Source organism: Selaginella moellendorffii, unplaced genomic scaffold, assembly GCF_000143415.4.
Source record: "Selaginella moellendorffii unplaced genomic scaffold, v1.0 SELMOscaffold_22, whole genome shotgun sequence".
Lineage (NCBI taxonomy): Eukaryota > Viridiplantae > Streptophyta > Lycopodiopsida > Selaginellales > Selaginellaceae > Selaginella > Selaginella moellendorffii.
Window position 1 is genome coordinate 1446627 of NW_003314283.1, and position 22227 is coordinate 1468853.

At 50.2% G+C, this 22227-nt stretch overlaps 4 protein-coding genes and 1 pseudogene across 6 annotated transcripts; 4 read left to right on the forward strand and 1 right to left on the reverse strand.

The window, feature by feature from the left end:
* The first annotated feature begins 646 nt into the window (after nt 1–646).
* Nucleotides 647–2539, forward strand: LOC9642817 (plant UBX domain-containing protein 10). 2 transcript variants are annotated; one of them, XM_002973556.2, is made up of 4 exons: nt 647–1387; nt 1608–1766; nt 1926–2065; nt 2132–2539. In XM_002973556.2, exons 1-3 carry the CDS (start codon nt 737–739, stop codon nt 2046–2048), a joined length of 933 nt encoding a protein of 310 aa, XP_002973602.2. In that variant the 5' UTR covers nt 647–736; the 3' UTR covers nt 2049–2065; nt 2132–2539. The 2 variants fall into 2 exon arrangements, 1 of the variants encoding a protein (XP_002973602.2); XR_002992788.1 differs by lacking the exon at nt 2132–2539 and having other exon boundaries at nt 647–1391; nt 1926–1995.
* Nucleotides 2540–4036: 1497 nt separating this feature from the next.
* On the reverse strand, nt 4037–7850 carry LOC9642382 (indole-3-acetic acid-amido synthetase GH3.5). Of its 2 annotated transcripts, XM_024678404.1 has the most exons (5): nt 7703–7850; nt 6104–6456; nt 5912–6013; nt 4954–5843; nt 4037–4738 (listed from the first exon to the last, which is right to left on the reverse strand). In XM_024678404.1, exons 2-5 carry the CDS (start codon nt 6391–6393, stop codon nt 4146–4148), a joined length of 1875 nt encoding a protein of 624 aa, XP_024534172.1. In that variant the 5' UTR covers nt 6394–6456; nt 7703–7850; the 3' UTR covers nt 4037–4145. The 2 variants fall into 2 exon arrangements, with proteins under 2 accessions (XP_024534172.1, XP_024534171.1); XM_024678403.1 differs by lacking the exon at nt 7703–7850 and having other exon boundaries at nt 6104–6986.
* A 5121-nt stretch (nt 7851–12971) lies between these two features.
* LOC9642818 (protein DEFECTIVE IN EXINE FORMATION 1) lies at nt 12972–16403 on the forward strand. The gene is made up of 13 exons (XM_024678402.1): nt 12972–13198; nt 13294–13404; nt 13465–13547; nt 13607–13724; nt 13787–13932; nt 13994–14520; nt 14576–14646; nt 14712–14965; nt 15036–15217; nt 15269–15552; nt 15607–15724; nt 15778–15948; nt 16016–16403. Exons 1-13 carry the CDS (start codon nt 13029–13031, stop codon nt 16337–16339), a joined length of 2559 nt encoding a protein of 852 aa, XP_024534170.1. The 5' UTR covers nt 12972–13028; the 3' UTR covers nt 16340–16403.
* On the forward strand, nt 16400–19185 carry LOC9642383 (eukaryotic translation initiation factor 2A). The gene is made up of 17 exons (XM_002973558.2): nt 16400–16473; nt 16529–16583; nt 16648–16923; nt 16990–17176; nt 17232–17466; nt 17515–17583; nt 17637–17738; nt 17801–17841; nt 17896–18029; nt 18083–18146; nt 18204–18288; nt 18350–18420; nt 18475–18506; nt 18572–18653; nt 18709–18745; nt 18801–19037; nt 19094–19185. Exons 1-16 carry the CDS (start codon nt 16452–16454, stop codon nt 18965–18967), a joined length of 1659 nt encoding a protein of 552 aa, XP_002973604.1. The 5' UTR covers nt 16400–16451; the 3' UTR covers nt 18968–19037; nt 19094–19185.
* A 96-nt stretch (nt 19186–19281) lies between these two features.
* LOC9642384 lies at nt 19282–21177 on the forward strand (annotated as a pseudogene).
* Nucleotides 21178–22227: the final 1050 nt, after the last annotated feature.

The window sequence follows — 22227 nt, forward strand, 5'->3', positions numbered from 1 at the left end:
GTGAGTTCTTGTTAAGCTTTCCATCAACCTAAACTGCAATATGGACTGTAGCAGTGGGCACAACTGAACACCATCGAGATAAACTGTTTGCACAAGAATGCCATCACCAATTGCCTTAAGCACTGTGTCCATCTTAAGAAGTGGATTTGAGCCATTCAGGCTGTTGATGCAGTCAATGATGATCCCCTTGAGCTCAGGTGAGTACCCAACAACGTTCCGAATCATTTGGTCATATTCTTTTGACACCAAGACCCACTTCTTTACTTGTCCACCCCTCACCAGCTCCTGCCACTGTTCAAACGACCTTACACTCCTCCGTTGTAAAACTTCACAACAGCATCCCATGAGTCCCTTGTGCCCTCATGTCAAGGAATATATGCCGATCTCAGCACTTCTTCATGCTCGCATTTGTCTGGAATACCCTCTGCCTTTGAGAAAACTATGCCAGTTAGAGGCATACATCGAAGACCATTGACAGAATCTCCAGGAAGCTTAGACGATTCCACCAAACGCTATGTCAAACTAAACCCTAAACCTTTCTTCTTTCTCCTTTTAAGCTATAGTTATCGGACAACTTTTATCGAATTTTAAAAATTGGGCGGGACTGTGGAATTTAGGGCAAATGGCAGACGAGGAGGAAGCCGCGGCGCCACCGTCGCCGCCACCGCCCCGCCAGGGCATCACTGTTGCCTCTTCTCCCGCTCTCGCGCGCCGCCCGTCCCAGCGCGGCGTCCTCATGGCAATGCAGCAGCGCAGCCGGAACGCGGCTCTCACGGGATTGCTCCAGGCTAGGGTAATGTGGTCGGTCATCAATCTCCCCACTGGCGTGATCCGCCGGAGCTCCAGCCTCGTCCACAATGCCGTGGGATTGGCTGAGGGCGCACTGGGCGCGCTGAGCGATCTCGCCAAGAACACCGGCGCCACTGGCGGATTCGTGGTCCAGCAGGCGATCCAGGGCGGCCGCCTCCTCCTCGATGCCGGCGGCATCGGCCGCGGCCAGTCGCGAGCGCCGCCGGTGCGCAGGACCTTCGCCGGCTCCATGGAAGCCATGACGTTCGTGCGCAACTTCGACATGGAATTCGGCCATGGCCGACCGGATTTCGAGAAGTCGAGCTTCGTGGAGGCGGTGTCCCGGGCCGTCCAGGATTACAAGCTCATGTTTGCGTACCTCCACTCATCCGAGAACGCGGGATCTCTCGAGTTTTGCCGGAGAACTCTGTGCTCGCAGGAGGTGGTGGAGTTTGTCAACGCCAACTTTGTGTCGTGGGGAGCGGACGTCCGGAGCAGCGAAGGCTTCCAGATGAGCATAAGCTTGCGAGCTCCTGGTTTTCCTTTTTGCGCTGTCGTTGGAGCGTCCTCGCCACAGCATTTGTTGGTGTTGCAACAGGCAGGTACTTGGCTCGCTTTTTCCACGCTTTCTTTTTTTTTTTTTTTCGTCCTGATTCTTTGTGATATTTTTCCCTGGCCAACTTTTGCTTTGTGTTCTTTGTTGGTCTTCTTCCCTTTGTCTGACGCCTAGCTTTTTCTCCTCTGTTTTATTGTTCTTCCCCTTGGCTTGGCTGGCTGGTTTTTCATGTTATTTTTCTCATGTGTTTCCTTTTTCAAAGGTGAATGGTCAAATGTCTGGGCTGGAGCTGATTTCCACGCTGCGACGAGTCCTAAAACAGCACGGTGGAGCCCTCTCGGTTGCACGATCTGAGCAAGCCGAGATTGCAAAGTACCGGCGTTTACGTGATGCAGCAGCGAATCAGGCCTTGTTGGTCCAAGTAAGATATACAATTCCTTCTTTCTGTCCTTGTCTCGTTCTTTTCTTCCTTTCTCATGGAGAGATAGAAACAAAAGAGAAAAAGATGATATCTTCGCTATCTTAGTATTATATGTCTCGGCACTTCTCACCTCGTTGCTCCTGCTCGTGGTTGGAACAGGCGCGGTCACCGCAGCAGAGGGTCCACGACAAGAAAGCCAGTGATTCCGAGGAGAGCAACAACAAGAAGAAGAGCGTGGCTCCTGCACCGAGGCGGCGGAAATGGTTCTTTCTCAAGAGCTGAGGCAAGCTTCGATCAAGGTGAGAGTTTGTTCGCATGGTTAGAAACTAAGTTTGTTTTCTCTCTCGGTGTTTCTACCGCTGCAGTGATCATGCGTCGGGTAAAAGAATGTCCGGCTCCAATTGGGGCGCGATTAAAGAAAGGCCGGTCAAACAAGCAAGCACAGCTAAGCTCGATTGATTTGAGCGGGCGAGCGAGCAAGGGAACAAAAAAAAAAGGAAAAGGTTGTAAGTTGCTCGCTAAAAGCTGGGTCGAGTTGGTTGCTCGAGAACTTAACTCGCACTGAATTTGGATCTCGTCGCAACTGCCAATGAAGAACACATGCGCTGAATTGATTGGACGATTCTTCTCTCGTCTCGCAACTTTCTCCGCATTATAGAGAGATGTACGCTTTGGAGCTAATGCTGGTACGGCCGTCGCCTAGTTGCCCCAGCCACGGCCGTATGGTTCTATCTCCACGCACAGTTCATTGAACGATTCAACCATTTTTTTTCTCGCTTTGGTTTTGCTTGCTTTGGACAAAGAGAAAAAGGGGATACACATTGATATCTCGGCTCATCATCGCATCGCAGCCTCCCCCGTGGCCACTTTGACTCTGAACTCCGCCACCTTACTTGATGCCGGGGTGATCAGCGACATGCATGACGTAGCAAGCAAGCCCCTGCCACCTTTTACATTATTAAATAGAATTTCCTGGTTCATTGTCAACACAAACACCATCATCATCTTGCATAGCAATTGCAATCCCTCGTCAGGCTTGAATGGGGAGGAAGTAGAAGAAGAATGAGAAGCTTTTGCTTGTGGGCAAGAAAGAGCATCACTTTCTCTGGGAATTTGACTTTGATTTGTTGCAAGAGAGGGGGATTTCAAGGAAAGGCCTGCTACTTTCTGCTACTGTTGTTGCTGCTGCTGTTGCTGGCTGGAAGAAGAAAGAGAAAAAAGAGAAAGCAAGAAAATAAAAGGTGGTGTGCAATTAAGTAAATGGGGGACTTCCAAAAGCAGGTCTCTTTCCAGCTCATGCACTGTTGTGTTTAATCCAGACCACCATTAATCCAGAGGGTTTGGTTGGAGTACCATTTTACCACTAGATAGCCCCCCCAGCCCCCCTTTCTGAAGCAAGTTACCACACCAGTCAACATTGTCTCTTCACTTTTGAAGTGGACTCTCCATCCATTCCATTCCACATTTCATGGGAAAAAAATCTGCAGAGAAAGGCCAGCATTTTGCTTAAGAGCAGGAGTGTGAGCATACAATTGGGCTAGTTCAATTGTTTCAATGTTGGCTATCAAACTTGGCCATGACCCTTCTCAAGTTACTTCTTCGTGGGCAACTATGTGAACTATGCCACTTTCAATTCTGCAACTCCCCCAAGAAGCTTCTATAGGGACTTAGCATTGTCACTGTGTGTCTTCACTCATGAAACTATAACCAAATTTACTACATTGCTCGAATTCCATGAATTCTAACAAGTTTCACTCCCTCTCTTGCTTGCTTGCTTATAAGTTGTAATAACTCTCTCCCATCCCACCAAACTCTGAAAGCTCTGTGGACTTTCTTTGCGTCTTGCCCTAGACAAAGCTTGGGAAAAAGTCCCATGCGCGTCCAATGTGGCCTGGCTGGCTGGCTACACAACACACACACGAGCTTTTGTCTTGGTGTTTAAGCATTAGGGCGCCATACGTGTTGGTCACGTGGCAAGTATCATGCCCACGTCACTTCTACGTGGACCAGCCAAGATTTCGAGCTCTCGTTTGAATCTCATCTCAATATATCCAAACAAACGAGCATCCATGTAAAACAAGCTTTGTAGCATATCAAGATCCAGGCTATGATCCAAAGCATGATGATATTATAGATTTCAAAGTTTTTTAGTATGGTTGGTGGTCTGGACATTTCATTTTCTTTTTGCCAAATCATGCCATGCTGCTGCTGGGATATCGATCGATCGATCGATCGAGAGGGTGTCTATCAGGAGCAGCAGCAGCAGCAGCAGCAGCAGCAAGTGTGCATACAGTGAGATCTCTTCTCTCTCTCTCTCGCTCGCTCGATCGATCCATCCATCCAAAAGAAGAGGATGGTTCTAATCCAAGCTCTCGATGATCAATGCACGCCATTGGAGTTCGCCCACTGCGGCCGCACGGGCGACCACTTTGGCAACCGGGGACTGAAGTAGCTGCTCACCACCCGGGCATTGAGGAGCTCCACGATGGGCGTGAACTTGACGCAGCGCGGGGTCTTGTACTGGTTGATGGAAGCCCCGCGGCTGAGCGCGTAGTCCATGAGCTGATCGAAAGTCCCCGGCTTCACCACCTTGATCTCTAGAGGACCGATGCTTCGATCCGAGACTCTCCCCTGCCGGTAGACGCTGTCCAGCGATTCCTCGATGGCCAGGCAGCACTCCTCGAGCACGTCCTTCGGGATGGGCGAGGAGCTCCGGAGCTCCCAGAAGAGGACGTAGTGGCCGGGGATGGTGGTGGTGTCGGCGTAGCTCGTGTACTCGATGAGCCGGGCGCCGTAGCTGGACTCGATGCCCGCGGTGGCGCTGCGCACGGCCTTGGCCAGATCCTCCTCGCCCGTCTTGTCCGAGTCGATGCTCAGCACGACGTTCTTGCGGCACACGAAGGCGAATTGGGGCGCCGAGTTGTGGAAGCCCGTGACGCGGAGGATGTCGCCCACGCGGTACCGGCACAGCCCTGTCGAATCACAGGCGTGATCATCAGCCTTGGAGGATCCCCACAAAAGAAGAGAGAAAGCAAAGGTGGTGACCAGAGTAAACTCAGCTATGGCTGCCAAGAACACACATATAGCACACCCACTGTCACGATCAATCAATCAATCAATCAATCAATCAATCCGCCAAAGGAGAGCTTAGAAGCTTCCCTCTATCAGTCGAGATCGATGATCTTACCTGCGTAGGTGGTGATGACGAGCTCGTACTCGTGGCCCATCTTCACGTCCACGAGCTCCACCAGCTCGGACGGATCCGGCACCCTGGGCGCCTTGCTCTTGCCGCTCTTGGGCTTGATCTTCTTCTTGGCAACGTTATCGTCCTGGTCGGATGAGGAGGAAGCCGCGGAGTCCTCGTCGGAATCATGGTGGAGCACGGGCAAGAACTCAAAGTACGCCATGTTGGGCAGCAGAGTGTACGAGACTTCCGATGGCGGGCACAGCGGCTGGAGATTGATCCCAAAGTAGCACTCAGAGGAAGCGTACATGGTGCACACGAGCGGCAGCCCCCCGGAGTAGTAATCGAGCGTGGGGATGTACTGCGCCATGGTGCCGGTGACGATCACGTCGATATACTTGGTGTTTGGCCACAGCCGCGCGATGATGCCGGCCCACGACTCCTTGCGGCACTGCTCGGCGATGTCGTCGGCCAGCGCCGGGTCGGGGCGCGGCATGAGCGCCAGCACCGCGCGGCGCGCCGCTGCGTCCACAACCAGCTCGTTGAGCCCGCCCGCGCGGATGTCGTCGCACAGCTCCCGCCAGTGGGTCTCGAGGAAGCGGATGGCGCGCAGGAATCCCGAGGCGAAGACCGCGCCCATGCGAAGAACTTCATGGCGCTGGAGGAGGCCGCACAGGAGCTGGCAGTACATGCTCTGGTGCGCGTCGGGGCAGAGCACGGTCTCGTTGGGGCTCGTGTAGACGTTGCAGGGATCGTAGGGGCGCTCCGTGAAGTAGCGGCTCTTGTAGTAGCTGGTGAGCACTGGGCGCGCGAGGAGGCCGCCCGGGGTCTTGGCCTCGGATTTGATGAAGAAGAGGTACATCCCTTTGCCTTGATCCAGTCCCGGGAGATACCTGCGCAGCGCATGCACGAGTTTGTCAATCGCTAGCTCGAGCACGATCAAGCTCGAGACCACACTCACTGGTTCATCACGGGCATGAGGAGGCTGTAGAGCAGGCAGCGGCGCTCGAATTCTTCCGAGATGGTGGGCATGAGTTTCCTCTGGCCAGCCGACGTTCCCGAGCTGAGAGGAGCAAAATTGTGAGTACCAACATCGAGATCGCCATCGCCCAACATCGCAAATGGAAAGAAGGATCGAGAATTTCTTTCTTACCTGGTGAGGAACTCGGAGATGGGATGGGCGGAGAGGATGGGCGAGGTGTCGCCATTGGCAATGCGTTGGATCTCGGGCTCGAGGTCCTCGTAGGTGATGACGGGCAGGCATTGGCGGAACGAGGTCTTGTCGGTGCGGCCATTGAGGCCGTGGCGTTTGAGGTACTCGGTGTGAGCATTGCGCTCCAGGATGGCCGACAGCACCGCCGACTGGACTTCTGCCGCCTCGCTCGTCACCTTCTCGATGAACTGCAAGGCTTGCTTCTCCCGCTCCTTGTGCTCCAGATTCATCTTGCCTTTGCGAAGTTGCTGCGAGTTTTGCGGGGCGCGTGTGATCTTCTCTCCTCTGCAACACTATATAGAGCTCAGATTATCGTTCCAGCGGTGAAATGCTTCATGCAATTCTCTTGACCCCTTCCACCACCATTACCAGCACCACCACACCACCACAGACAATGGATCAACAAGGAATGGATGTTCCAAATGATGAGGGGAGCCTAAAGGAGGGGCGCCAAGCACAAGAGACATACCACCACCACTAGCAAAAGAAAAGTGTGGAGGAAAAGAGAAGAGATCTCTATTGGCGAGCAGACGAGCGAGCAAGGGTGTTTGGCAGCCTATCTATGCCTAGAGCGTCGCTTTGTGTATAGACTAGAGCGTGTATATGTACGATCCAGTGGAGCGAGCGTGTGTGTTGTATTTGTAGGTAGTCCACGAGACCAAAAGCCCAGGGAAAAGCACACCGGCAAAGGGAGAAAAAGAGTGCTAGCGTCTTTGACAACAAGCAAGGGATATGGAGTGATCGCTCAACTCGAGCTCTAACTTATTCACTCTGGGAAGAAAGATCACACACAAGCCTGAGAGATGGAAGAGAAAGAAGAGATAAAAAGAGAAGAGTGTTTGAGCGAGGTGTTTACCACAAGGACGGATTTTATAGAGATGACGGAGGGACCCTTCGTGAAAAAAAAAATAAAAAAGAGAGAGAAAAAGAGCTTTTTTTTTTTCTTCTTCTCGTTGCGGTGGGACCGAAGCGAACTAACACCAAACCAAAGTACCACAGACCAAGGACTCGTATTACTCTCTCTCGCTCTCCCAGCAAAAGAAAGTCGCAATTTTCAAAGGGGGCTAAAACAGCTTTTGGCGAGCTCCGGTGAGTGAGTGAGTGAGTGATGAATGAATGAATGAATGAATGAATGAATGCAACCGGGGAGCGAGCGAGCGAATTGTTGAGAAATTTTTATACGCGCAAGGAGGAGGAGCCCAGAGAGATTTCCCTGAATCCAAAAACCTCTTTTGACCATTCAAAGAGAGGAGTCATGGGGGTGTGTTCTTGCTTGGCGAGATCTCGCGCGCAGAGCTAGCTGGGATGTTGGAGGACTGACCGACTTTATAAAAACACGCTCTTTTGTTTGGAGAGCATTGTTTATACAATTGAGGAGCGCGAGATGGAAGAAGAAGAAGAAGACGACGAGGAAGAATGAAAACAATGCAGGGCTTCTTAATGCACAGCACAGATTATGCTGCTGCCAGGAGCCAGTGCGTGCAAATCGCGAAGAAAAACAAACCATGTTTTAGAGAACCCATGACACAAAACACCCACCTTTAGCGAGAGATCTTCCTTAGAACTTGTGAACGTAAGAGTCGGGATTTGTTATCTTTGTTTGATCCGGATCTCTTAGGAGATCGAGAGCGAGCGAGCGAACAAGCGCGTGATCGATCGAGAAAGAGAGAAGACCGGAAAGGCTCTTGATGCAAAGCTAACATCTCCTCCATGGTTTATATAGTCCCCGTCTCTTGGAGGCTGGGATATTCGTGGGCGAATATGCTGCTGGCTTGCACAGGGACATGATCATCATCGTTATCAGGCAACAAGGAAGCATTGTTGGAAATTGTTTCAGTGTTTTGCCGCTGTTCACCCATGTCGTCACGACTCCATCTTCCTCGTTCCCTCTCACTTGCATGGCCCGGCACCAGACACGGACTAGTTCGTCTATAAACGCCACCGCCACCGCCGCCACAGCCACCGCCAATTTACAAAGTAAAAACTTCTTCCATTCCATTCCTCTCGCCACGGATCGAAGGAGAGAACCGAAGTTCCACCACCCAAGTTTAAAGGAGGTGGCCCAGATTTACATGCGTAAGACACCAAGCACAAGTTTCTATCTCACTTGATGACCCAAGGGTGGCATTTAATGACCAGGGGACCAAACCCAAAAGAAAAATAAAAAAAAATTCACTCGGGGAGGCTTTGACTGGTCTACCCATTGACCGCGTAGAATGGACGACACGACCTCCTCCAAATCTAGGAGGCCTACCGCACGTGAGATGGGCCACTCCGCCAGCCACAGCCAGCCAAACAAATGCCCTAATTACTCTCACTCCGCCACCCTGCAGCGTGGATTTATGGCAAATGCTTTTGCGCAGCGTCGCAGGAAACACGAGAGGAGGAGTTGTGCAAGCGAGCTAGCGAGCGCCGAGGAGGAACAAAAGTAACAGCGACTGGAATGGAGAAGGATTGCCAGGAATGCGACCACCATTTTTCTTTCCACCACCTTTTCTCTTCTTTGTTTTCTCTGTTTGTTTGTGATATGAACTATCTTTTTAAGCATGGTCCGGGGACCCCGGGATTGCATGAGTGATCCACTCAACCGAAATCTCTCCCCGCCTTGTTTGTGTTGTGTTGTTTATTGGTACGGAGGGCTCTTTCTTTGGGAGACAGGATCCCCGTCCTGGGGATGGATCGAATCTAGCGAGAGAGATTGAATAATACTCCGCGAGCTCTAAAGGGGGGCCAGCAGCACGCGTTTACAGGATGAGGATTACAGGCTCACAGCAGCTCTGGCCGGACGGGCTTTGGTGATAGTTACGGAAACTCACGGAACATTCGTTTGTTTTGTGGAGAAAATGGTCCTTTTCATCAGAAGCGTAATCTATTCAAGTTATTATATAAGGTTGTGCAACATGAGATGAACACAGTGTTGCTGCTGCTGTTGTTGTTGTTGAGTTTGTGCTGTTGCTGTTTGTCCAATCCAGCCAAGCGTGCAAGTGATGTACCACTGTTGCAATTGACATCGTCCTAGGTGCTTTTTGCACAACCACCGTTGACACATCAAATGGTGGAAAAAGCCCCGTGCTGTCAGCATGCCACCCAACAACCGGCAAACAATAGGCAGCCACGGCAACCCCCCCCCCCCCCCCCCCTCCCTCCACAGCGCCCACGCTCGCCTCCAAAAACCTCTAAACTTACAAAACCACTAAGCAAAACAGTGGGCTGATCAAGGGCGGTGGAGATGATTACGTGAATGATTGGGTTGGCATGCATGATTGGTGGCATAGTATAGCCTAACACGATGTGTGTGAAGCTTGTGTGTGCCAAGCCAGGAACCCCACTCGGTGGATCCCTTTTCGTTTCTTCCAGTGCGGTTCAATGAAATGCACAGTTGATTCATGAGTTTGCACAGCCCCCACCGATGGATGGATGGATGAACGCTCGCCAACGACGTGATAGCTATCTTGTCGTATAGCGAGTACGGCACGACGGGAATTGGAGTGCATTGAAGCATAGCGGAGGAACAGGCCGTACCATATTCTTCCTGTCTATATGGGTTTTGTTGTTGTTGTTGTTGATGATGATGATGAAGAAGCGGGATGCTTTTTGGTAATAGTACTAGTTGCTGTGTTGCTGCTGGCTGCTGCTGGCTGCTGCGGCTGGCTGCTCTGGTGCTGTCGCTGCTGCTCTCGCTATACGCCGATTTTTTTACACAGTGGTGGTGTGTGTTTTTGTGGTTGGCTGGTTTTTATGAGGGGGAAAGATCGGCCGGCCCAGACGTGGAATCTTGAATAGTCGCGTTCGTCCAAGTGTTGTGCTTTCTTATGTGAGGCTCTTTAGCAGACAAGTCTTGCAAGGCCAGCCAACAAAGCGATGTCTTTTACGCATTTGGAAGTGGGGGAAATGTCTGGCTGTGCCGGCAGAAAAGACGGGGCTTGTCGGGTGTGTACCCAACGTGCCCAGCTGGTCTGGCAGGGCAGGCCCCGGGCAATGGACCCCCTCGCTCGCCCATGAACCCTATTCGCGCCCTCGTCGCCTCCGCCACCTTTTGTTCTAATGCGGGTCAACCCCCTGTGGACATTGTTGAGATTCCGCGGGGGCGCAATTTGCTGGTGGAGGAGCAAGCAAGCACAGAGAAACATGTAGATGGCGCAGTAACTTGTGTGTTGTCCTGTCTCTTTGACCCCGTGATCTTGTACAGCTTCGTCGATTCGCAAATCACCTCTTGCGGAGGGGAGAATCTTTGAGTTTTCGCGCTTGGCGGTTGCTTGGAACTCTGGATCTTCTATTGCGACGAATTCTCTTCTCTTTCTAAGTTCCTGTGCTGGCTACTTGAGAGCCTTAAAGTTGGTCGTTTTTTTCTTTCTTTTTCTTTCCAGGTTGATGTGAGCTGCCCTTGTTTGATCCGAACCGAGCACATCGATCCATTCGGGCTCGAAACTTCTGGGCGCGCACGAAAACGATGTGAGAGGGGAGCAGTAAATTTGTGCTGTGCTCCCTCACTTTCTTCGCCTTGATGGCGTCGAGGAGAGTACGGTGGTCCTGCGTGTCGACGGCCGAAAGCGGACGTGCAGAGAACTAAGGAATCACGCCTTTGAAACTCAGCAAACTCACCAGTGCCAAACTTTTTCTTACACACACAAGGGCTTAATGTTACGTACCCGGAACAACAAAGAAGTCATCCCGCCATGGAATCGTCCCGTACTTAGGTACGGACCCCTGAAAGAGCAATGTTGGAAACGCTTTTGCGGCGTTTTGAGGAAGTTCCTCCGCAGTTCGAGTTGATCACGCTGTACGTTTGCCCCCGCCTTCCCCCAACATTGACTCCGCATCCATAGGCCTGCTAAGTTTAAGCCGTCGATCGACACACGACTCTTGTGGATTCCATTGGAAAGGAGAAAAAGTCCAATGCTTTTGTTTCTCCACGATCACCGATCGGCTAGTGGGCCTTGATCCCCCAGGGTCCATGTCTAGCTGTGTCAAACACGATCAAAGGCTTACGAATCAAAGCAATATCCGCGGACAAACGAAAGTCTCCCATTCCAAAGTTGAATCGCGAGCATTCGCTTGCGCATGGCTTCGGTCATTCTCAACACGTGGTTTGAAAGTGGATCTAGATTGTTTGGAAGTCAAGATTGGAGAAAGGTCAGAGCTTTTTACGTGCTAAGTGTCAATCCACAACTTGCAAGACTAGCACTTGCAAGACTAGCCTAAAACTTATGTGTACGTGCCAACTTGAAAGATGGCCATGCATGGCATTTGCTGTAGCCTAAAACGTCCGCACGTGTTTAGTGAATAAGTCGTCCATCGTCTCGCTCCTTCCACAGCTCAACTAGATCCACGCCGCGCTCATCATCGATCGAGACCACGATGTGTTCGTTGCCAATCTCCTCCTCCAAGCCTACGCCGACGATGCTTTCCACATCTTCCTGGCGATGTGGCAAAGGAACGTCTTCTCCGGTCTCTTGGATATCCTGTTCGTGTGTTGGAACGGGATGATTAGGAGCTCCAGCCCGGATTCCATTGCTAATCTCTTCCTCAGGATTGTGGCAATGATCCGGAATCGCGGAGGCGATGGAATTCTTTTTGGGGATGCCAGATGGTAGCGAACTGTCCTGGAATCTAGCAATCGCAGCAGTTGCCATGAATGGGCAAATTTCTGCAAGCGTTTCTTTCCTTTTTACGATGACAATGTGGAGTTTGATTGCTTTTAACACGATCCTCCACTCTTGTGTTGCGCACTGCAATTACGAGTCAGCGCTTGATCTCTTGAAAAAAATGCCAATTGTGAATGAAATCTCAGGCAGCGCTGCAATCACAGCATTGCCGCGAAGGGGCAAATGGATAACGCTTGTGCAATTGTTTGGGCGATCATCCAGCGGAGCGTGATGCTGTGGATGACCATGGCTGTCGCACTGTTTCGTTTCGAAAGCATAGATCTTGGATGAACTGTTCTTGATGCGATGCCGCTGTGGACAAGTTCTTCCTGGAACTCGTTTCTTCCAGCAAGTGCCAGGAGAGGGCATCTTGTTCCAGATCTTTCCGAGAGGATTTTCAAGGAGCTGCTTCCTGCCAGAGATTTGATATCGTGGAACACGATACTGATGGCGCTGTGCGATCACCAACGCGTGGATCGAGTGTGGCGATCTTCGAAAGAGCTCCAATGGGGGGGTCTTGTGACCTGGAACACGATGCTCGGGGCATCGGGCGAGAGGATGACGACGATGTTTGATTCGATGCCACAGAGAGACATGATCTCCTGGCGTTTTGATCACTACGGCCTTGGCGCAATCGATCTTCGAGAAGATGCCGCAAGCGTCGTGTCGTGGACAGCAATGATCCAAGCCTTTGCCAATCGAGGGGATTTGCATCGAGCAAGAGATTGCTTCGAGCAAATGCCCGAGTACAATCTGGAACGCGATGATCCACGCGTGTGGAAGCGCGCACTCGAGGGCATGTGGATGGAGCTTCGTGGCCGTGCTGCTCGGCCGATCACGCCACCGGCGGCTTGATTCTCGACGAGATCACGAGCATAAATTGGATCACAGGTCGCCATGGCAATGCTCTGGGCCAGATCCACAGCTCTTCCAGCGACTGCAATCCATCCATCCCAATCCGGCGCTGTGGTCCGTTCTGATGGTGTCACATTCTTGGCGCTTCTCCCGTGCTGCGCTCACACGGGTCTGGTCGATCGAGGCGTGGAGCTGCTGCGGTCCATGGCGGGCGATTTCGGGGTTGGCTGTGCTGGATCTGCTGCGGCGATCGTAGAAGAAGCCATGAGCCGGGCGAGTGGCTTAAGCGACGCAGCTCGCGATCGATCGGGGACGATGCTACAAAGCCCTAACGTGTAGAACCCTAATTAGGGTTCTTGCGGGCGATGGAGAAGCCGATGCTGCTCCTTACGCTGCTCGTGCTGCTGCTTCTGGGATCGATCGACGCGCAGATCTCCAAGCCGATTGCTCACGACTCCAATGTGGAGGAGAGCGTCAAGCAGAACAAATTCCGCAGCCGCGAGGCCAGCGACGATCTTCTCGGCTATCCAAACCTGTGAGTACTTCTTTAGCTCGCTTTCTTGCTTAGCTGCATTCGTTGATCGATTGGAAATTTTCCTCTTACCAATAGTTTTTTTTTTTCCCATCTAGAGACGAAGAAGCTTTGGCGAACACGCAGTGTCCTAGGAACTTAGAATTGCGATGGCAGGCAGAAGCGAGCGCAAGCATCTACGCTGCTCCTCTCATCGCAGACATCAACGGGTGAGTATCCTTGTTTCTTTCTCTTGATGCGAAGAAAAATGTGGATTGATTTGATACAAGGGATGGGAAACTGGACATTGTTGTGCCGTCTTTCGTTCACTACCTCGATGTTCTTGAAGGAGCAGATGGTGAAAAAATGCAAGGTGTGTTGAGTCGTGGAGCTTGATGGTGCTACTGATTTATGCTTGTCCTCGCTGCTTAGGATGGCCGGCTTATCACCAATCCACAGTGCATTCCAGTCCCTTGCTTTACGACATTGACAAGGATGGATATAAGGAAATTCTTTTGCCGACTTACAACGGAGAAGTTCTTATGTTCCGGTAAGTTGAAGCAAAAGTTTGAAGCTCAAAACAAGGTTTTCTCTTTTTTTTTCTTTGTCAAGTTCGTCGGGCTATCAGATAAATGAGAAGATCACAGTTCCAAGGTTACGGGTTCGAAAGGACTGGTATGTTGGATTGAGTCCTGACCATGTGGACCGATCTCATCCTGATGTTCACGATGATGGTTTAGTGATTCCTTCTCCTCCTGGTACGTATCAATGTCTCTGTGTAAAATCCATTCGCTCTTGTTTAGCTCTTGCGGCTTGCAGGCGTGTCAAGTGACCACGCGGTAGCGAATGCTTCTAGTACCATCGCCACGAAGGATGGACAGAACGGTTCTAGTACTATCGAGACGAAGGATGGACAGAACGGTAGCTCTCCCGGCAATGTTTCGGCAAAACTGGACAACTCAACCTTAAGCAACACTCCGGAGACATTGAACGTTTCAGCAACTGCAACTGCAGGGAATGGATCGGCTACTTTGAAAGTTAGCGACGTCGCTGAAGCTGGGTCAGAACTTCGCATGGGTACTACAAGTCCGAATAACACGCAGGGAACACAGAGACGGCTTCTCCAACAGGAAGCCACAGCCGGTGACAACCGAGAGAAACTGGAAGCGGATGCAGAGGCCACGTTTGATGTTTTCCGTGATAAGGGAGGGCTGAGTGACGAGTATGCTTACGATTATGACGACTACGTAGACGAATCGATGTGGACCGATGATCACTGGGTTCGGGCTGTCCACGAAAGGGAAGAAGACTTTATCGACATAGACGCACATATTCTTTGCACACCGGTAAGTGTGTCTTGTTTGGTTTTTGGCAGATGGCTAACATTGCCACTGTCTCCAGGTGATTGCAGACATTGACAAGGATGGAGTCGACGAACTTATTGTTGCTGCTTCCTTTTTCTTTGATCGTGAGTAAGCTCTCCTGCCGCTTTTCAACCTTGCATTTGGTAGCACAGGTATTCATTCTTTCTTTGCAGGTATTACGAAGCAAATCCTGACTTGCTCAGCAAGGATGTCGATATTAGCAAATACGTTGCTGGAGCCATCTTCGTTTTTAGTTTGGACACGAAACAAGTCAAGTGGAAAATACATTTCGACCTTAGTACCGATTCTGTGGCGTTCCGTGCGTATATCTATTCATCGCCGACGGTAGTCGACCTGGATGGCGATGGATACCTCAGTATCGTAGTTGGGACATCCTTCGGATTCGTTTATGCTCTGCATTACAACGGTAATACTTGTTTTTTTTTCTGTTCTCTCGCAGGCCTCAGAAACTTTTCCTTGTTTTGTTTGCAATCCAGGTATTGTAAGGAAAAACTTCCCGCTACAAATGGGAGAGATTCACGCCCAGGTTGTTGCGGCTGACGTAAACGACGATGGGAAAGTCGAGATTGTCACCGCTGACACAAGAGGCAATGTTGTTGCCTGGGAGACCGATGGCAAGCTATTGTGGGAAGTTCATCTCAAGAGTATGATAGCTCAAGTAAGTTTTTGGTTCGTTTCTCTAGTTTTTGAAACAAACTTGTCTTTGCAGGCGCCGACTGTGGGCGATGTGAATGGCGATGGAATAACTGACGTGGTTGTTCCGACTGCTTCAGGCAACATCTACGTTTTGAAGGGCACCGACGGCTCATATGTTCCCCCGTTTCCGTTCCGTACGCATGGCCGGATCATGGCTTCGGTGTTGCTACTTGATTTTGGTAACAAGGAATCGGAGCAAGCCGACGTGGTCTTGGTTGCAACTTCGTTCGATGGCTACCTGTACATTATCGATGGGAAAACTGGCTGTGCCGACGCAACAGATATTGGAGAAACATCGTAAGCCTCGAGAGCTGCTCGTGATTACGTACTGATTTCTTTTTTTCGTTACAGATATACCATGGTTTTAGCGGAGAATGTTGACGGAGGCGACGATCTCGATCTGATAGTTACAACCATGAATGGAAACGTCTACTGTTTCCAAACCCCAGTGAAACACCACCCCTTGAAGGTATGAATGTGCATAGCCTCGTGTATTCAAAGTGATCTTATCTCCATTTGCAGGCATGGCCGACAGCAAACCACGGGAGGAACGTCCTGTCACCTCGCTACAATCGCGAAGGCGTTTATGCTCTACCTTCGTCCAGAAAGTTTCGAGACGAAGCCGGCGAGAGCTTCTGGGTGGTGTTTAAAATCGTGGATCAGCACAACTTGCACGGGCCTTACAACGTGACTGTAAGTTCCTCCTCGAAGCTCGGCCTTTCCATTTCTCCAAAACTTATCCTTTGTTTCTCTCGCACAGCTGACGCTCTTGGTCCCGGGGAACTACCACGAGCCTCGAAGGATCATGCAGTGGCATCGCTACGATCAACCGGGGGTCCAGAAGCTCAAAGTCCCGTGCGTGCCAATCCGGAGCACTGGAACAGTGACGCTGGAGATGGTGGACAGGCACGGCCTCGCTTTCACCGACGAATTCTCGCTAACGTTCCATATGCACTACTATCGACTCCTCAAATGGTTCGTGGTTCTACCATTGCTGGGAATGCTTGTAGCCATCGTTGGTCTTCATCCCGAAGATCACGTCTCGCTACCTTCTTTCTCTTCCAATGGTAGGCACCAAATGTAGGAACCATGGTTGAAGTTAACTCTAGTCAAGGTTTAAAAGTAAACTCTAGTTAATTTTTCCTAAAGCCCTAGCTATGGCGGCCATTTGACGAGCGCTCTCTCTGGCGGTCGCGATGGCGCCTCTCCCACTTATCGGTGAGTTTCTTCGCAGATCTCTCGAGGTTAAACTGATTCGTCGCGGCGATCGCAGTGCGGAGCGCCGAAGGGCTGACGCTGCTAGGCGGCGAGAGCGAGAAGCTGCAGAGGTAGAATTTTGGTTTCTTGACGTCCTAGCTCTCACACATTCTTCGCATTCTTCCATTTGCGAAGGCTTGCTTGCGCTGGAGCATCGGTTAGCAAGGATGGAAGCGAGCTAGCTGTGATCACTGGCGATGGGGTGGATGTCTTTGATCCAGTGACTTGCAACAAAATCCAATCTTTTCGGTTGGATGGTGTTGTTGCTGCTGTCTTCTCGTCGGCCGGATCGTTTCTACAGATCTTTCGAAAGGCAACCGGTCCGGAAGACAAGAATGTTGGCATCTGGGACGTGAAAACTGGGGAGGCAGTGGTTCTCTTATATCAGAAAAACTTTTCAAAGTCAAGCTGGTAAGAAAACTTTTTTCTTCCTTTCTTTTTGTTTATAGTCTTGAATTCGTTTGGTTGTGTTTACAGGCCGATTCTCCAGTTCAGCGACGACGATTCTGTGGCTTGCCGGCTTGCAACCAACTCGGTCCAGATCTACGATGCCAAAGACTTTGCAAAGGGTGTCGTCGATCATTTGCATTTGCCTGGAATTCAAGCTGTGAAACTTTCTCCAGCTCCTCCGTCCTATCTCGCAACGTTTATTCCGGAGAGCAAGGTTTTAACTTACGACGATCTTTCTCATATCTTACATGGTTTTCTGGTTTTATCAGGGACAACCGGCCGTGGTGCAAATATATGAAAGTAAAGAGGCTAGCAAATGTCAGGCACTGGCTCGACGTAGCTTCTTTAAGTCGAGTAGCGTCACCATGACTTGGAACGCGGGCTCGACCGGATTGCTTGTGCTAGCGGTCACTGACGACGATAAATCCAACCAAAGCTACTATGGCGACACCAAATTGTATTACTTGAAAAGCGATGGGACTTGTGAAGGGACGGTTCCTCTGAGTAAGTTCATGTTTGTTCTAGCTCGTTAATGTGATGAATCTTGTGCAGACAAAGAGGGGCCTATCCATGACGCTCAGTGGTCCCCGACCGGGAAAGAGTTTATTGTCGTCTATGGCTGTATCCTTTCAAGCGTTTTATATCTATACTGTATCACTTAACGAGACTTCCAGACATGCCTGCTAAAGCTGCTCTCTTCGATACACAATGCCGGCAGGTTTTTGATTTTGGATCTGGACCTTATAACACCGTGCGGTGGAATCCCTTTGGAAGCTGTATCCTTGTGGCGTTTCTTTTCTTTTTTGTACTTTGGCTAGTTCTTCCTGACAGGTTCAAGTTATCTGTTTGGCTGGGTTCGGGAATCTTCCGGGTGATATGGTAAACAATAAGTGTTTTATGATACACTGCTTATCTTTTCCACTTCTTCTTCAGGTGTTTTGGGACCGGAACACGCTAAAATCGATTGGAAACACGAAATCTCCCTGCTCAGTAACGTGTGAATGGGCACCCGATGGCCGGCTACTGATGACGGCCACGACCGCTCCACGAATGCGAGTCGATAACGGGTATATGTTTGCTATTTTACGTGAGCGGCGATTACCTCGACTTGCAACATCAGGATAAGGATCTTCAAGTACACGGGAGCTCTGTTGGAGGAACAAAAGATCAACGATCTTTATCAAGTGAGTGCTTGGTTATATTTTGCTTTAGATGTAATATTTCCTCGTTTGTTTCATCAGGCGGACTGGCTACCTGGACAGTATGTTGAGAGGCCAGCTTCGCCAGTTTCTGCCAAGAGTTCACAAAAAGAGAAACAACCATCTGGTATGTTTTTGATTATAAAAGAAATAAAAATTCTTTACTCGGCTTGTTCTATGCTTTTTAGCGGCTGCTATAGCCAAATCTGCAGCTTACCGTCCACCTCATTCAAGCATGTCGGCGTCAGTGCGTGCTCAGGTAAGTAATCAGAACAAATCGGGCTGTATTACGTGATGGAAAACTCTGTTGCAGCTATTTGGTGAAGAGGACTCCAATGCTGGAAGGTTTGGAGCAAATCCTTTTGTCTGAACTTTTTCTAACGTTTTTTTTTTTTTTTTTGCGAACCCAGTGGGTTGAGCAAATCGGCTCTTAAGAACAAAAAGCGACGTGAGAAACAGAAAGAAAAGTCTGAAACACTTCCCGACGCACCAGTGAGTAGTAGTTCATTCTTTTTCTGCAGCTAACTCCTTTCGTCCCTGGTTGTAGGAAGTCGTGAAGGAGGTCAACAGTGAGACATCTTCAGGTGAGACTGAGTCGTTTAAACTGCCTTTTGCTGTGCTCAGAAATTTAGCTTACAGGAGATGAGTTTGCGAAGAAAATTCGAGCTCTGAACAAGAAGCTGCGGCAGATAGAGGAACTCAAGAACAAGTTAAGTGGGCAGACGCCATCTCAAGAACAGAAGAGCAAGCTTCAGCAGGAGGCGTTATTGAGGGAAGAAATCAGGAAATTGGAGCTCTCTTCATAGATGGTTCTGCCTGGAGTGAAGTTTTCTTTCGACAGTTAACGGAAACTCAAACGCGATCAAGCGTGTACAGGTTCTTGAATTTCTTTCTCTGTCTTTATTCATTCTTACGGTTTGTTTATTGTTCAGGATGAAGCAGCGCGTCCTAGTACCAATCTACAAAGCTGAAGAGAGATTTCTAATGACATAGCCTTTTCAATTCGAACAATTTTTAGTCATTACAGCTTGACTTGGCTGGTTCTCATTTTGGTTTTAGCTTGCCTGGCAGGTCCAAAAGTTCTTGTACCATGGAGCACTAGACGAGGTAGAGATCGATTTATGGAAGGCTTCTCAATTGTTTTTTCTCCCTTTTTCCAGTGCAAGGATACTACTCTCCAGGAAGTGACAACACTCATGCTAGTTTTTTAAGTCAACGGGATTTTATTCGCAAGGAAAAAAGATCGCACTGCCTTCCCAGGTCGGTAGGGTTTGATAGTTTTTGATATGAAGAGGTGCTAGCTCGACTGATTTTCCCATTGGCAGTGCTATGGCGATTGTAGGAACGACGAGCTTTCCTCGTGTTTACGCAAATGGAGATAAGGGGAGAATTAGGGAAAGTGGTAGCATGGCGGTGACAAGTCGTCCGCGAACTTCATGGCTGTCGGTTTACAAGATCTCCGACACCATCTGGAAGAGGATCATCCACTTCCGGGGGCAGCCAACTTCGTCGAGTGTCACAATTGTCACGGACAAAAGGAGCAAGAGCGATGAGAAGCAGGAGGACAAGATTGCGTCCGTGGTAGCCGACCAAGCCGACCCTTCGGTCGCTTGGGAGCAAAGGGTCAAAGACGTGGAAGCCGAGAAGCGGCGTCGAGCGCTGCTCAACCCGGGATTTAGCTTCTCAGCTGCTGGGCTTTTGTTCCCTTACCACCTGGGCGTGTGCCAGTGCCTCATGGAGCGGAACTATATCACGGTACGATCGAGCTCCAACTCTTCTCCATTTTCTGCAACTTTTCCTTTCTATCTTCGCAGGTGGATACTCCTTTAGCTGGATCGTCGGCTGGAGCGCTCGTTTGCGCTGTTGTAGCTGCAGGGATGAGCATGCAAGACGCACTGGTCGCAACCAAGGATCTAGCACAAGATTGTCGTGCCAACGGGACCGCTTTCAGGCTCGGGGTAAGAGAGATCTCTCGAGGTACTGAGTCTGATTCTAGTTTTCTGAGAGCTCCTCTTTATTGTCTCCGTCACTAGGCTGTGCTGAGGAGAGTTTTGTACAAAGTTATGCCCGATGATGCGCACGTTAAGGCGAGCGGGAGGATCAGAGGTATGGAGCTGTCTCTTTTCTCTCTCCCTTGTGTCATGCTAAGTTCACTACTTCTCTCTGCAGTTGCAATCACGCAACTCTTTCGAGTACCAAGAGGCCTGCTCGTTGACCAGTTTGATTCCAAAGAAGATCTGATCAACGCTTTGCTTACGTCGTGTTTCATTCCCGGGTAAGTAGTTTGCTCTTGCGTTCCATTAAGATGGGAGCTTGACTGGGTTTTAGTTATCTAGCACCACGACCTGTTACCGTCTTCAAGAACAGACTGTGCATCGACGGCGGGTTCACGCTCTTCATGCCCCCTTCAGCTGCTGAAACAACGGTTCTTTCGTGTCACTTGCTAAGATTCGAGTTGGCTTCTGAAACTTTCGCTTTGCTTTTACACAGGTACGAGTGTGTGCCTTTTCTGCCAAGCGCCTCGGTCTTCAAGACACAGTGGGTATCAGCCCGGACTGTAATCCCGACAACCGAGCCTCTCCAAGACAGGTACAGAAATAATAAGAAGCTACAAGGTACATAGCTAAGTTCTCGACTGTTTTGCAGCTTTTAAACTGGGCTTTAGAACCGGCTGGAGATGCAGTATTAGATGAGCTCTATGTGTTGGGCTACAAGGATGCTGCAGTGTGGGCAAATGCAAATCCTTTGATCAGTTTTAGAGGCAAGGGAACAGCTGCTCCAGTTTGAAGATGCAACAAACGATTGCTGTATCATACTAGAGGCATTCATGCGAAGGTAAGAAAGGAAATACAGAGATTCTTTGGGACACCATTCTCTAAGCATTTGTACACAAAGAAGAAGAACACAAAGAAGAAGAGAAGAAAAACCAGGCATTGACAAAAGTTCCTTGTTCTACATGGTTGTCAAAAGAATCAAACGTTGTCAAAAGAAACAAACAAGAAACTACTTGTGAAGCTTCATGATCAGTTGTGTGACTTTGTCAATAGCGTTCTATTTTCCCAGCCCACGTTTGAGAATTTTCCAGTCAAGCGCGTAGGTACCGGGAAGGCGGGCGGCTTCCTGGTATAAAAGCCCAACCAGGGAAACCCAGGCAATTCATCGATCCCAGTCTACAATCTTCCATCCTCTAGCCTGAAATTTGAGATTTTTCTCTTTTTCTCATAACACCCATGGCAAGTTCATATCCAAAGGACAAGATTGCATTCCTGTACATCCACAGAGAGAGTGGTGAGATTGGCTTCGTCTCACAATCTGCGTCTAGGCATGTCCCAGTACTAGCAGCCAAGTGCGATTTCTTGTTCTCCTCCATGGTCGCGAGCGACAAGGCGGAAGATTTAGAGGCGGCAAAGCAGGCCACACGCTCAGTTGCTCCAGATATGAACAAGTACACCATTTCCATGCTTGGAGCAGCAGCTGACCAGGAGTGGACAGCCACCGTCTACGAGAGATACATTGGGAACGGGTTCGAGGGCGTGGTTTTCATCCAGGATCCCAATCTCCAGGAGGAGGACAGCGAGAGCATGAGCTATCTGGCCTCTCTGCTGCTGGACAACGGCGTCATGACCAGAGATTGCCTTCTGGAGCCCTTCAGCTCGCACACACCTCAAGAGGTGGACGACATCACCTCCCAAGTTGTGGACATCATCGAGAAGAATTACATCCACTTCCCAAAGCACGACCAGTGGTTCACAAGTGGGGGCAAGCAGAGGTTTGCGGACAAGGTGAGGTACCACGTCGCAAGAAACATTCCACTCGAGTTCGTCTTGCCCGCATTTCCAGTCAAGTCGTGCAATCCCGACAAGACTCTGGGAAAGTGCCCGGACAAGGCCGAGGAGCTGGCCATCCATTCCATGAAGATTGTTGCGGATCTCATCAAGGCCGTGTATGCTCCAGGCGTGCACTACAACGTCGCCTCGGATGGCCATGTCTTCTCTGATCTCGTCGGCTCGGACGACGCTGCTGTGGATTCTTACGGCGAGTGTTGAAGCACTGGATTTGCCCAGAC